At 35.9% G+C, this 14,170-nt stretch overlaps 1 protein-coding gene across 1 annotated transcript; it reads right to left on the reverse strand.

The window, feature by feature from the left end:
• Positions 1-367: 367 nt before the first annotated feature.
• Positions 368-13,157, reverse strand: LOC136815503 (electron transfer flavoprotein subunit alpha, mitochondrial-like). Its single transcript, XM_067071963.1, has 10 exons — positions 13,077-13,157; positions 12,555-12,725; positions 11,583-11,747; positions 10,356-10,455; positions 7,727-7,837; positions 6,069-6,173; positions 5,495-5,563; positions 4,742-4,890; positions 3,017-3,062; positions 368-570 (listed from the first exon to the last, which is right to left on the reverse strand). The coding sequence occupies exons 1-10, from the start codon at positions 13,101-13,103 to the stop codon at positions 506-508; spliced, it is 1,008 nt and encodes a 335-aa protein (XP_066928064.1). The 5' UTR covers positions 13,104-13,157; the 3' UTR covers positions 368-505.
• Between the last annotated feature and the right edge of the window lie 1,013 nt (positions 13,158-14,170).

The following is a 14,170-nucleotide window of genomic DNA, read 5'->3' on the forward strand; positions in this document are numbered from 1 at the left end:
GTTCTTTAGAACTTTTTAGGGCAATAATTCAGGTCTTGGGACACTATAAATTCTAAAATCATGGCAAAAAAAGTCTCAAAAGTTGCAAAGTTTCCGGAAAAGAATTTGCTACGCCCCTTCTCTATAGGAGCCGTCTTATTTAATTAAAAACCACTAAAATCTAAAATCAAAAAGCCTCCCAACTCTGAAAAATAATTGGGATATGACCGGGATATTGACCACGACAAGAAACTTATATGCTTTTTTCTGTCTCTCTAATTTATTTTCTTACAGTACAAGAAAGTAACATTTTTGGTCAATTTTTCTCATTTTTATATTACGTGTATTAGGACATGATCCGAATTTTAAAATTACAATACAAAAGAGATAAAGTATAAAAACAAAAAATATTAGCTCAACATGATCTAAACAACAAAAATACTTATTTTTTCCAAAATAAAAAGCAAAAGTTTAAAAAGGATGATGGGTACCCAGGATTCATCGAAAAATGAGCGAAAAGCGTCATCTATACTTTTTCAGTCAGTTCAGGAATTGCTTTGAACAAATCGGCGACAAGTCCAACGTCAGACACTGAAAGGAAAGCCAACATAAAGATTAGTTCTATCGTAATTTAGAAATGACAATATTGGCTCTTCCAGAAAACTTTTGTACATGGTTGGGGGGGGGGGGTAGAGGTTACATTGGATATTTTGTCCGGGGGTTTAGTGAAAAATCTGCAAAATTTGCCTTGTTTTTCTTTTTTTTTTTTTGGGGGGGGGGGGGGGGGGGTGGGGTTTGTTTAGGGGTAATTTTTAATGTCCGGGAGGTCAACTGATGATGTCAGGGGGGGTAAGATCTGTTGTCCCGTGGGAGGGAGGTCATAATTCACTATGTCCGGGGAGTAAATTTCCAAAAAATGTAATATCCTCCACCCACCATTCAAATTTTTTCTGGAAAAGCCCATTACGTTTTAACGTCATAACGAGAAAATAAAATTAGATCTAAATAATTATCAAAAATCATGAAAAGAATATTCTTGACATTAAGCCTATTTTTTTAGGGCACACTGTATGAAGAAGAAGGGGGACGCCATCAAGATGCAGACTATAGATAACATATTTTCCCCATCTTTTTCTGATACCAATGGGGAAACCCAAACTGGATAGTAAGAGCTACTTAGGTGATCTAACCATGGCAAACGAAAGTCCTCGACGCAATAAGCATAAATATGGTATGATATCAGGGACGACCAAAGCAAATGTTTCAGAAAATGGAGCTAGAATGCTAAGCAACCAAAGCCCTGGCCCGAAAATTGGAGTTGCTTGGTTGCTTAAAAAAAGTGTGTATTGAAAAATTCGTCGTTCTTTCAGACTCAAATCTAAAAATAGGGTGTTGTGGCCAACTGAACCGGCCTCACAAGGTCCGTCAGCAACCGCACCCAGAAGAAAAGGAACAAAGCAATATGGATACGACGAACATCTAGTTCGAGTTGAGGCGAATAACTCTGGCTTTCACTCAAGTAGAATTGGACTTTAAATCTCCAAATCTCTTTAAATATCTGTTTCTCCAGGCCTCGTAACCTTGGAAGCAGTGGCGTTGTGGCAGGGGGGGCCGGGGGGCCATGCCCCCCCCCCCCCCAGCAGAGCTTTTTCGAAGGGGCGCCGAAGAGCAAGGGGCGCCAAAAGAGATTTTTTTAAACGCCTCAATCTTAAAAATCATACTTTATGCGCCTTAAATTCCGCCCCAAGACCAATTTTACTGAGATAATTTTAAATTACTTGCAATTTTTTTCGCTCGCTTCGCTCGCAATAAAGTAAATCTAATCTAAAAGATTAAAATCTAACTGTGCCCCAAGACCAATTTGCTGACAACAATATTGACATCATAAAACATCTCGCTTCGCTCTCATTACACATTGTTTCTTTTCACTCTAGCAAGTGTCAAATTCGACTATTTTTATTTGGCGATTTAGGGTATCTTGGCAGTCGATTTTCAAAATTTTTCTAGTCGGCCCCAACCATGGTGGGGCCTGTTTTTCCCTTTTCCATTCATCAAAGATACATCTACTCTTATCCACTAAAAATTTCCTTCATCATTATGCCTAAGCAAATGAATTAGTAAAAGTTTAGAAATTGGTGGGTGAGGACGCCACTTTGGAAAATTGGGGGCGCCATCAAAGAAATATTGACTTTTGCCCCTCCAGAAAAATGTTCCCACAACGCCACTGCTTGGAAGACAGTATGGCAAAAGCAAAATACAGACATAATATCAGGCAGTCAAAACAAAATATCATCTCAAAATGATCGTGGTTTTATACGCTGTGACTCTCCATAGTTTAGGTATGAGGCCTATGCCTTTTTGGGTGGGTTTAGTCTCTCTCTCTCATTGAAAAAAGAAACCAAAAAGAACATCGAAATCAGTGCAGTCTCTCTCGCTCTACGTCAACGAATTCTTTAAATTTTGATGAATTTTGTGATTCAAAAACAGTAGAGTCTCTTTAACTCGAAACTCTTTGACTCGAGTGTCTCCTTTAACTCGAACAAGTGTTATGGTTCCTTCAGTTAACAATGCCTCATAAACCTTACTCCATTAATCGAAATTTTCTTTTGGGAGGGTTTGAGTGATGGAAATTCCACTGTACAATAATCTCTCTTTGAGGAAGAACTGATTAGAAGTTTGTCAAAGTGAGATATAAAGACGATATTATAATTTTATTCATGCTGAATGGGTGGAGGTTCTTAATAAGAAAACCTGATGAATAATATGTAATACACATTTTTTTCAAGCAACTCCAATTTTCGGGTCAGGGCTGGGGTTGCTTAAGCATTCTAGCTAATTTTCTGAAAATATTTGCTTTGACCACCCCTGATACTATACCATATTTAAGTTTATTGGGTTAAGGGCTATCGTTTGCAATGCTTAGATTATCTAAAAAGCTTTTACTTCACGAGATAGTGAAAGAAATTGGCTAATTTCAGGGCTCGAGCCTTAGTAACTTGGTTGCTTATAAAATAATGTAATAGTTTGATAGAAATACCTTGGAAAATGGGTGCATCAGCGTCTTTGTTGATGGCAACGATAGTCTAAAAATAATTGACATTTCTATTCATTGCAATATCCGAAGAATCCTGGAAGAATTAACGGTGGAATCCTAATCTCAAAATAGATCTACCTTATCGTGGTAAAAATGTCAGAGTTTTATTTAGTCATTTTTTTTTTCGTTGGGGAAAAATTTCGTAAAACCAAGATTTCAAATTCGTCACTTTTCCCCGACGAGATTTACAATTTAGTCACTTTTACCCAACTAAATTGTCCAAATGAAATGGTTTCCTTTACTAGTTAGAAAAAAGATCTTCTAATTCGACGTTTAAGGCACTAATTTCAGTTAATAAAGGTGTAAAAAATTTAGTAGATTTTAATTTTGGTTAGCGTTCAAAAAATAGGGTAAAAGTTTTGGTCGGGGATAAAAAAACCATTTCGACGCTCTTGGAGCTTGATTATGGTGCCAATTTCTATCCTTTTGTATTATCAGCATCAAAATAATTAGTGGCACAAAATATTTTGAAAATGGTTTGACAAGCTTTGCATTTCATCATCAGATTGTTATTTCTGTCGTAATTATATGGTTGATTACATTTAGCTTGGATTTGTAAGGGACGAGCGGGGCGATAAATCCGTAATAACCCCGCTTTTTTGTAATCGCCCTGATGTAGACAAGAATTTCTATTGGTTGAAAAGTATCGTACGATATCTTCAGAGCATTTTGATTGGTTAACAAAATATCGCACAAATTTTTAAGCAAATCTAGACTACGTTCGGGCTATTTCGAAATATTTTCAATGAACCTCGGGGTTATTAATCCCAAATCACCCTCCAAAACATGTTATTACTAGTACAAATTAGTCATTTTGTCAGCATAAAGACAATAGAATAATTAATTAGATTCATATCTCTGAAACTGGCCTTCCCAATTTTTTTCCTACTGACAAGTTCTATCTATTCATACTAAAGGCATTTCATTCAGCATAATTAAAATATTTGGTGTAACAAAGCTTACAAACATCATACTTAAAAATGACCCTGTCAATATTTTTGTCAAATAGTGTCACTTTGTCAAGAAAATGACTGGTTACTTCAAAGGTCACCTTTTTAGTATTTTGAGGACTTGATTTAAACATTCTCTACGGTGGAGAGAGCAGATAAACTCGATAATCCAAATTTATCTGGTCGCCGGTCGTGGTCGCTGGGCGTGGTCGCCATTTCTGGTCGATGTTTAGAAACTCCCAATTTTAAGACTTTAATAAAACTACCGTGATACGTTCATGTTCAAAATTTCAAATTTCAAATTGTTGGAGATTTGGCCACCTTAGCAAAAGTTATTTAAGTTTTGAGATTTATGACGTCATTTTGAATTCGCAAAAATTGATGTTTTTTTTGTTTCGAATTACGCTAAATCCAAGAATCTGAGCATATCAGATTATGTTTTAAAAAATTTCACCCAATAATACGAAACTTTTACGACTCAAATTAGATCTTAATTTAGTCCGCGGTGGGCACGTATTCTTTCAAGGGCATGGCTCTATAAAAAGATCTTTGGTGTGCTGATTATCCTGATGATCCTGAAACTCTTTTTCCTGAATAAAGTGTTTTACGAAACGTTAAAACAAGGTCAATCTGACTTATACATTACTTCTATTATGACGTTACACGAACGTTGAAAGAAAACGTCGTTGTATCAACTGAGAAGTCACGAAGAATGTACCTTGCTGTCTTTCATTCCAGCCAAATGTTGAATGGCACCTGAGATTGCCACCGCAATGTAAAGTTCAGGGGCAACCATTTTACCAGTTTGTCCGATCTGCATATCGTTTGGCACGTATCCTGCGTCAACGGCAGCACGAGATGCTCCAACTAAAGAAGAAAGGGTTAAACAGTTGATTAAGCACAATCTGTGGAAAGTCACCTGTCATCAATGCCATCAGAGGGAATGAACCGGCTACAAAATTGATACTTTGGAATCTCATCCACTTAAAGAGTAAGATCATCGAACAAGACACTGGACTCACAACGACATGGATAAGTTGAGAGATATGACAATTTCATCAATTCCAAGTGGATGAATTATGTTCTATATGTTATGTGAAAAGTCGGACAAAGATTGTTGTCGCGCACAAAAAAATGACACGATGAAACTGCAAGTAGCAGCATAAATATTCTCTTCCCAGCTGGAACAAAACGTCGTTTTAACGTTTTTCTAATATTCACAACGTCCATATAACGTTAGATGAACATTGAAACAGGTTCTGTTTCTAAGACCGCTCTTCTTAAGAAGAAAACCACATACTTTGCGAGAGGGGAGAAGAATCCAAAGGAATCTAGATATAGGCAGGCTAAGTTCTTTAATTAGCCAAAATCAGTTCTCTTATGAAGTACGGCTCAGATCTTTATACATGACTATCGCTCAAACCGCTATCCGTCGTCAAGGAGTTCGTTTTAATATGAAGAAACGTCTTACCAGCAGCGTTCATTTTGTCTGCCAACTTGTAAAGGAGCTCGAAATTTTCACCACTCTTCAATCCGCGTCCTGTGAATAACAAATTTTATTTTTTAAAGTATTTTTACAGATATGTTCTCTAGTAAAACGAGTTAAAGGTTTTCTACGGGAATAAAAGGAGCTTATTTTAGGCTGTGTCTTCTTTACGCAACGATCAAGTTAAAGATCGAAAGTTGTTTCGAGATGTGACCTCACATTCTATTGCTTTGTAAACAAAAAAAATAGCAAAGTTGATTTCGAGCAAATTTAAAATCGAATGTTTTGATTATAAAGATAGAAAACTTTCTATTTATTATAAACATAAAAACATTCGAAAGAGTATCAGTAAAAATCCCTTTGTTTGAGGAATGTTTTTTTATTCAATGTATTTTCATTTTTTCAAAACCTTTTTCTTATCTTGTCGCACTTGTTTTTACTACATCAGCATCATCAGACCTTTCAATCAAAACAAAACCTTTAAACTAGAAAACTTGAAATCTGTAAAATCTCTACTTTTAAAACCAGAAAAATCGGAAAAAAACGCGCTATGACATACCTCCGGAAACAACCACACTGGCACTAGTGATTTCTGGCCGGTCACTTTTTGATAATTCAGCACCTTCCCATTTGGCAAGATCTTCTGAACCAGTGATCGGGTCAACTGAAATTTTTATAAATGTCATGATTAATAAAATAAAATATCCACAGTATTAGACATTTCTGGACGTTTTGTGTAGCGTCGGGTGTCATCGTGAATGGGAAATTTCGTATATTATAGGAAATTTTTCATATTTTGGGAAAACTTACCGTGTGTCGGTCTGTTTCGGTTAGCGAGATTCTGCGTAGTGATTGTTGAAAAATAGATGCCTTTCAAGTGTATTGACGCAAATTCGATTTTTATTTTGCTACTGCAGGAGCTTCAAATGTTTAAGGCGATGCCAAAAAATCGAATGTTTAAAGCCCGAAACCTTGGACTCAAAGGATTCGAAATAGTCGCAAAGTGGAATAGACGTTACAGTGTAGAAGAAAAGCCGTAACGTCTAGGCTAGAATTTGTGTCTCAGTTTGTTCAAGTTTTCTGGGACAAAATCCGAGAAAACGTAGGAATGCTCTTTTTAAAAATGAAGGATACCATTACATTGATGCGTCGAGCTAGATTGAATGCTGAAAATAGCTACGCTCCACCGCATAGACATCCACAGATTTGCTTAAAAATTTAAAATTGTCTGAGACACGGAATGTTGCCTAACTGTAACAAACTGAACTTCGCGTTATCTTTTTAGTCAGCGAAGAAGAGTTTGGTACAGGTTAGCGGAGGCTGAGTGACGAATCTTTCCGCAGCGAATAATTGTCCCACGTCACAGGGCTCAAAACAAAATCTTTAAGGTGTGTTAAGGATGAGAGCGTGCGAACGCAGGCGGGATAATGCATGAGGCAGACCGACAGTCTAGGTCACAATATCACCAAAATTATTTTATCCCAGTAGGAACGTCTACATGGTGTAAAAGAATCTTTCATCTCAGTACTCTTAGATTCCAAATAAACTTTTAGATTTTAATAAAGATTATATAGAGATTTAGAGATAAGAGATTTTAATAAACGGAGGGGGGGCTAATTGCCGGGGGGTTGGAAATTGTACTTCTGAAAACACAAAAATAAGGTAAATATAGGTTATTTAGAACAAAATAAGGGGCCTTCTCTTTGACAGCTGAAAATATTCTTAAAAATTAATAAGGATATTTTATTTGGAACCTTAGTGTAGAAACGTCTGTAAAAGAATCTTTTATCTTCAATAGACAATAACACAGACCCTATAAGGCAATGAAACTTGAAATTTCGTTAGATTCTAGTCCTGATACGTCAGACAAGCATAAAGTTCAATCTTAATTAAAGTGCTTTTGTTTATTTCTTCAAAATATTCTATTATAGCCCGGGGTGGAGTAAGCAGTTGTGAAGGTGCTCCAAACTCTACCGCCGCTTTTTCTCCATAAATCGCCACGACAGCTGTAAATTCCACGCTTATACAATAGAAACTCTCCAACTCAAATGTCTCCTTAACTCGAAAAAGTTTTCTAGTCCCTTAAGTTAACAAGGCTTTATAAATCTTACTCAATAAGGAAGGCACTCGAGAAAAATTGTGTTCTCCGTGGGAGTTAAGGACAATCCACTGAATATTGTCTCGCGTTTACTATCCCTTTAACGGACATCGCCTTACCATTTTCGGACGCGATACCAGAAGCACCTTCTACAGCAGGATCGAAAGATGTAGCGCGCACTGTCATCACTTTGATACCATCATTGGACTTGATTTTGGTGACAGCATTTCCTATGTAGAAACACAAAAATAGAGAATCAATTGCTACTTGGAGATTTTCAGATAAGCAACTTTATGGGTAATAAAGGTGCAAAAATGGGGAAAAATATTTTTTAATTAAAAATAAAATACTTCTCACATCAATAGAGACTTTTTTTGTAAGAGCTAAAAACTTTTGGCTGTGACTTGCATGTCCTTCCTTTTTTCCGTGACATTCAGTCTTAAAAATGTTTTATAAAACGTTATCTTAGTTCTGCTAACTTTTCTTTTTCATTTATTCCCTTTAAACTTAATCTTACGAGGATTAGATTATTCTAAAGTTGTTTTTAGGTTTCAGTCAAAATAAAGCCTGATGTTCTTTAAAATTTTCAAATTGGTCTTTTAAAAACGTGTAATTGAGAAAGCCCTTTTACACCCGACCTATTTAGGGATAGAAGATTTAGCAAAAAAATATAAATCTTATAACAATAAAATTGGGTATGAAATGTGGGATAAAAAGAAACAGAAGGCTACACAATGTCACACATAGAGAGAATAGCCAGAAACAAAAGAAAAATATCACTCAAATTTTCAACTAACTTGAAAGTTGGTAAGTTAAAAAATTAGTTTCGAGGAGACCTTCGAGGAGACCTCAACTCTTTTTGATGCCAAAATTCGATTCTCAATAATGGTCAATTTGACAACATGGAAAAACATCCTGTTACCAGGGTTCGGTATCACCATACTAATATCAGCGCCAATGAACTTTTTCATCATCTATCTCTTTATAAGGTGTCGAGAACTTCAAAACCTACCAAACTCACTGTTGATATCATTATCTATCGGTGATCTCTTGGTCAGCACAATCTTATCACCTCTCACCATAGCTGAGATTGTCAAAGTAGCAAGTCAATTGGTACAAACTTTAGCAAAATCGTTAACAGGGATCGCCACGATCAGTGGGTATACATTGATAAGCATCGCATTGTACCGGTACTTCAAGATAGTTCGATCCGGGTTCACTGGCAACATTAAAGCCAAGAAGATATTCCTGATTATACTGCCATGGTTTTCTCCATTACCCTATATCGTTTTCAAACGTGTTGATAGTGATTTCAATGACTTTTTCGTTGTGGCCACTGTACCGTTAATATGTCTGATTATCTTTATCTTCTCTCGTAAAACAAAAGAAGCGTTGCAACACCAGTTGGAGGAAGCCAAGTCAGATGCTATCAAACAAAGAGCTGCAAAGCGGAACCAAAAGGCAATTACTGTTATCAATTGGGTGATTGTAACATCTTTGTTTCAAGCTTCCGGGATTATGATTGTAAGGTTATTGTTGGTCATTGGACGTATGGTAACGTCTGGAGATCAAGGCTTCTTTGAGCAATACAGTGACGAGATGTTGATGACTGGACGACTTGTTTGGTGTTTCTGCTCCATGTTCAATCCTGTTGTTTATTTTCTAAAGCATTCAGGGTTCCGCAAACAAGCTATCCGGGCTTGGAGGAAAGTTTTCAGACGGAACGTGCAGGTGAATGTACATCAACCCAGTATACAACTTCAAGAAACGTGAAGTATTTGACAAACCGAACATTTGAAAAAGAAACAAAAGAAATATATTAAACCATTCCTAGTAAATACATCATGTCATGGACACGAACAGACCGAACTACTTTAACAGCAGAAACTTTTGCGGGCAGAAACTTTCGCGAGGTTGCAAAGTCGATAAATTTCGCGAAATTCATGCAAACTTGGTTGGTTGGCTCAGATGGTTTCCGATATTCTCATTTCACCACATTTCCCTTCCTTTCTTTCCATCACATCGAACGAACAAGAACCGAAATTCTTATACCGAAAAGTTATTTTTGTTGGAATATTTTGACAACGTCGGAATTTTTTCCTCTTTGGATTCCGTGTCTTCCGTTTAATTTTTCATTTTTAATTATCAGATATAGACATAGAATTCTACATTTTTCGTCTGCCATTGTACTTTAAAATATTTAATCTAACTTAACTAACTGATTATAAATTTTTATATCATTCGCAAATAAGAAGTATGAAAAGGAAATTTGGAGGTTGGAACGCAAAAACCGACACCCAAAGATTACTTGGGAAACAATCCGTCGTTGTCCACACTTTAACCGTGCCTCGGTAAAATGTTCACTTTGTCTCAGTGAAAAATTCGAAATCGCAACATTCAACCAGCCCGACAAGCTGTTGAACTCCAGAAACGAACTGATCTCGAAATACCGCCACGTGAACAAGTTCACGCTCTAAAACACGACTCTAAATACTGCCGTCAATTGTTGTCAAAAGAAGCCAGTACTGTATATTGTTCTTCGTAAACATTTAAAACGAGCTCTAGTTTTTTTAAATTATATTTTCAACTGATGATCGTCTCCACGGCATGAAACTTTAGTATTGAAAGTATTTAAATAAACACATTAACTTCATTCGACAATAGTTTATATGATTTTTAAATGACTACCATCGTAAAATAGTAAGTAAATTAATTAACTTGGTTTAGGATATTAAATGTCCATCTTACCCGCATAGATAGTTCGAACGAATGTGTTTTCATCTTCGATTTCGGTGACGTCAGAGATGGGTGCTACGTCTAATTTTGCGGCAATTCGAGGAAGAAGGTTCTAAAAGAAATTTTCATACAAATTTATCTTCTGTAGATAGTTATGGTCGAAATTATTGGTCAGCTAAAACAACAAGCATGCCATATTTTAGAAAGGCAGGGCAGCGTCCATTAGTGGCCACAAAGGGCACTTGTTCTTGTGTTTTTCCGCTAAAAAGGACGTTTTTACCAAAATTTTAGTGGTTTCAGGAGAGGCAGCGTTCGATGACCGGACGCTAAAAGGGCATGAAAAATGGCCTTGAGTATTTGGATATATAAAGTATTTGGAATAAAGGTTTTTAACTACTTTTTTTCTGCCTATATTTCTTTCTTTAATCCACCATTTCAAAATCCACTATAGAGAGCTACAGAGAGTAGTCAATAAAATTTGGGAAATTGCAATCGCAGTGGAAAAGTAATGTGACGTCACCGAGCTAAACGACCGACGACTGCCCATATAAAGATTGATCACGTGACTAAAATTAAATGCTGCTTGCGTTTCCTACCCAGGTGGTAGTTATTCAATTGAAATTGGATGAACCCTGTATCAATAATGGACGTTGGATTTTACTGTTTGAAATGTTAGAAAGGTTTCTTTTCAGGGGTTTGCAATTAGAGAAAAGATTTCATTTAATTGTTGAGTTAATCGCAATTTTGTTGTGATTTTTTAAAATATATTCTGTGCACTTACATAAAAATAATTGATCTTCATAAAAATCTGAAACTCAGTAAATAATGTCTTGCCTCACCTAATATTTTAGAGGGCAATACCGTAGAATCTTGCTAAGTAAAGCGATGCAAGCGCTTAACAAACTGAGCTACATCCTCGTTCTATTGGCTATTTGATGCTTACTGTTAATCCCAGATAATACCTGACATTGTCTGTTTTTCTAATGCTAAAGATTTACGTAATTCAAAAAAAACAAACGTTGCGTTAGATTTCATTTTGTTACTTGGTGTGAAACCATTGTATTGTATTTATCTTTGTTCATGTCTGATTTTTCATGAGATATTGTTTCGAGAAGTTCCCCCTCTAAGAAGTTAACCCACTTCACATTAGCCTTGACCAGGGTATTCTCTGGCATCCATCACTGACGTAATTTAGGTCTGAGATACAATGAGACAAGGTTGACAGAACTGGTGACTCACCTTTCCAAAAGATGTTGCAGTGGCAAGGATGTGGGAGAATTTGAATTGGTTCTGCGCCTCCAACACCAATGGTGTCAACATCTCGGGAAGGAAACCTTTGTAAAGATCATGTTGAGCTACTAGTACTTTGTTTACACCTTCAATCTTTGAGATTGATTCAACAGCCTGGTTGTAAGAAAAAAGAATAGAATGGGAAAAATTAATGAAAAAAGAGACATCATCATACCCATGGCGTTCTAAATTTATCATATAAATGTTATGATCATATCGCATCAATTACATAGTGCGGAAAGGGGTCTGATCCCCCCCTTCTTAAATGATCCCCCCTTCTTGGCATCCCCCAAACCTTTAAAAATACCTATCCCCCAAGGATTCCGGGCAAAATTTTTTATGGTAAAAAGGGAAGGGAAACAGTAAAGAAAAATTAAGTCTGGCAAATATATACCACTTTTTAGTGAAAATAAAGAACTTCCTTTCATGCAGACCAAATTTCATAACAGTGCTGGAAAATAATCTACAATATATGTAAGCCCCCCCTTCTTAAACGATCCCCCCTCCTTGCTATCCCCCCCTTTTTAGTGAAAATTTCTGATCCCCCCCTTCTTCACTTTTTTGGAAGGTGTCACCCCCCCCTTAAATAAGGGGGGGGGGTTCGAACTATGCAATTGGGTTCAATTCGACAGGGTTATGATTGTGGGTAAAGCCAGTTTTGAAATATGAAATATTATTGTGATATTGCAAGATTGAACTAAAAAAAAACAGCTGAAAAGACTGGAATAGGAAAGCTAGAATCAGGATTCACTAATTTTCAGCCTTTCCAGACAAAGAGCCCTTTATAAACCAATCAACAAATTTGAGCTTAATCCATGGCTTGGATAAATAATAAGCTTCCTCTGAGTATTGGAGATATAGAGATTGAAATTATTTCATATCAAATTTCAAGCCCTGAAGATATGAATTAAAAAAACATACTGGCCCGCAGTTGGTTCCAGCCACAAGGCATGTCACGTCACCTCCAAGTTGTTTAGCCGCAGTCACTGAGTGGAGGGTGGCGGGAGTCAATTGGTTGTCATTATGCTCTACCACAATCAAAGTACTTGCGTTTCTGACTGAAGTACTTAATCCTTGACGGGAAACAGCTCTCTACAAGAAACAAGCCAATCTTTTATAAAGAATAGTGTCCAAATTCTATGGTTCCTCGACAAAAATGATTGATTTCACAATTTTTTCTTTTTGTTAAAACTGAAATGTTTATAAAGATCTTACAAAAGGTTTGTTAAATTAATTCATTTTATTGGCTAGCTGGTTTTAAACCCTATAATGGGCTACATACAATACTTTTCATAAAGCTTTTAAAGAAACGGTGTATTTCTTTTCATTTGAATTATTGCTTGCATTCATCAATTGATTAAAAAAAATCAACACTTTTCCATAAAACCAAAACAAAAAATAGAAAAAAGAATAGAAATTTGAAACCAGAAATCCGCAACTTACTGTTTGTCTCAAAACTTGTCCAAGCATTTTGGTGTATTTTTTATTCTTTTCTACAAAGAGAAAGATTATAAAATGATGTTTTCATTTCATCAGTCTGTTCATTCTATATACCTGATTTGCTCAGATATATGTTATACCTGATATGCTCTAAGAATATAATCTATAAAACACAGTGGACTCAAAAGGGGGTCAAGTGGACATTAAGCATTCTGACTTCAAAAATTATTGAATTAAGCCAAAATTGTACACAGCTCTTCTTTGAGTTGATATTTTTAGAAATTGAATTTGCTTTTCAATTACCAATGCATCTTCCCTCATTTTGTATATTATTAATAACCCCAGGGGGAGCACTCTAGACCCCCCCTGAAATCTCAAGATTGACAAGTGCTTTGGATTTGAAATTTCGATAAGTGGTAGATATGGATAATAGGAGATAGTTTGAAAAATTTTGCTTCAACCACCTGTCTGGTTGGTATTTTACAGACCAAAATGTAAATTTGGCTAAATTACATACTGACTGATTGGCATGATTGATTTGATTGAAATCTGTTACTAAAAGGTTGTTTTGTCAAAAATCATGTTAAAAAATAGTGTGACATTTAGGGAACTCAAAAATTGATAAAAATATAGTATTTCTTGAATAACTTGGGAAATATTTCAAATAAAACGTTGAAATTTTATATGATGATCGGTATTTACACAAAGAACATATTTTGATGAAAAAAAAGGTAAAATGAGTAAAATGTATGGCTCCAGGTCCAAATATGTCCAAATATGTGTTTTGTCATCCACCTCAAAGGAAGAAATGGTTTGTTTGAAAATGACACTTGAATCGGTAACTAGGTATCATATTATCTCAAAACAGATAAAAGAGCAACATTTTGAAACTGGTTGGTTTCAAAAAGCCACCAGTGTTGTCAGCCACATGAACGACTCATAGCTTATCTTGAAATATCTTGTAACCTAGTGAGCCACTTAATTTCACTCCAAAACAATTGGAAAGGTTAAATCATTCTACTTATCCTTGGTGAAAAATAAACTGTTAGCCACCAAAAATACTCATTTTATTAACAAAATTGTCAGCCACTAATGTC

Source organism: Clytia hemisphaerica, unplaced genomic scaffold (assembly GCF_902728285.1).
Source record: "Clytia hemisphaerica strain Z4C2 unplaced genomic scaffold, Clytia hemisphaerica genome assembly, whole genome shotgun sequence".
Lineage (NCBI taxonomy): Eukaryota > Metazoa > Cnidaria > Hydrozoa > Leptothecata > Clytiidae > Clytia > Clytia hemisphaerica.

Coding starts and splice junctions, on each gene's coding strand:
- LOC136815503 (XM_067071963.1), bottom strand. CDS start 13,103: ATGCTTGGACAAGTTTTGAGACAAACA. Junction 10,456..11,582: donor CTGCAACATCTTTTGGAAAG/GTGAGTCACCAG, acceptor AATTTCTTTTAG/AACCTTCTTCCTCGAATTGC. Junction 5,564..6,068: donor CAGTGTGGTTGTTTCCGGAG/GTATGTCATAGC, acceptor TGTTATTCACAG/GACGCGGATTGAAGAGTGGT.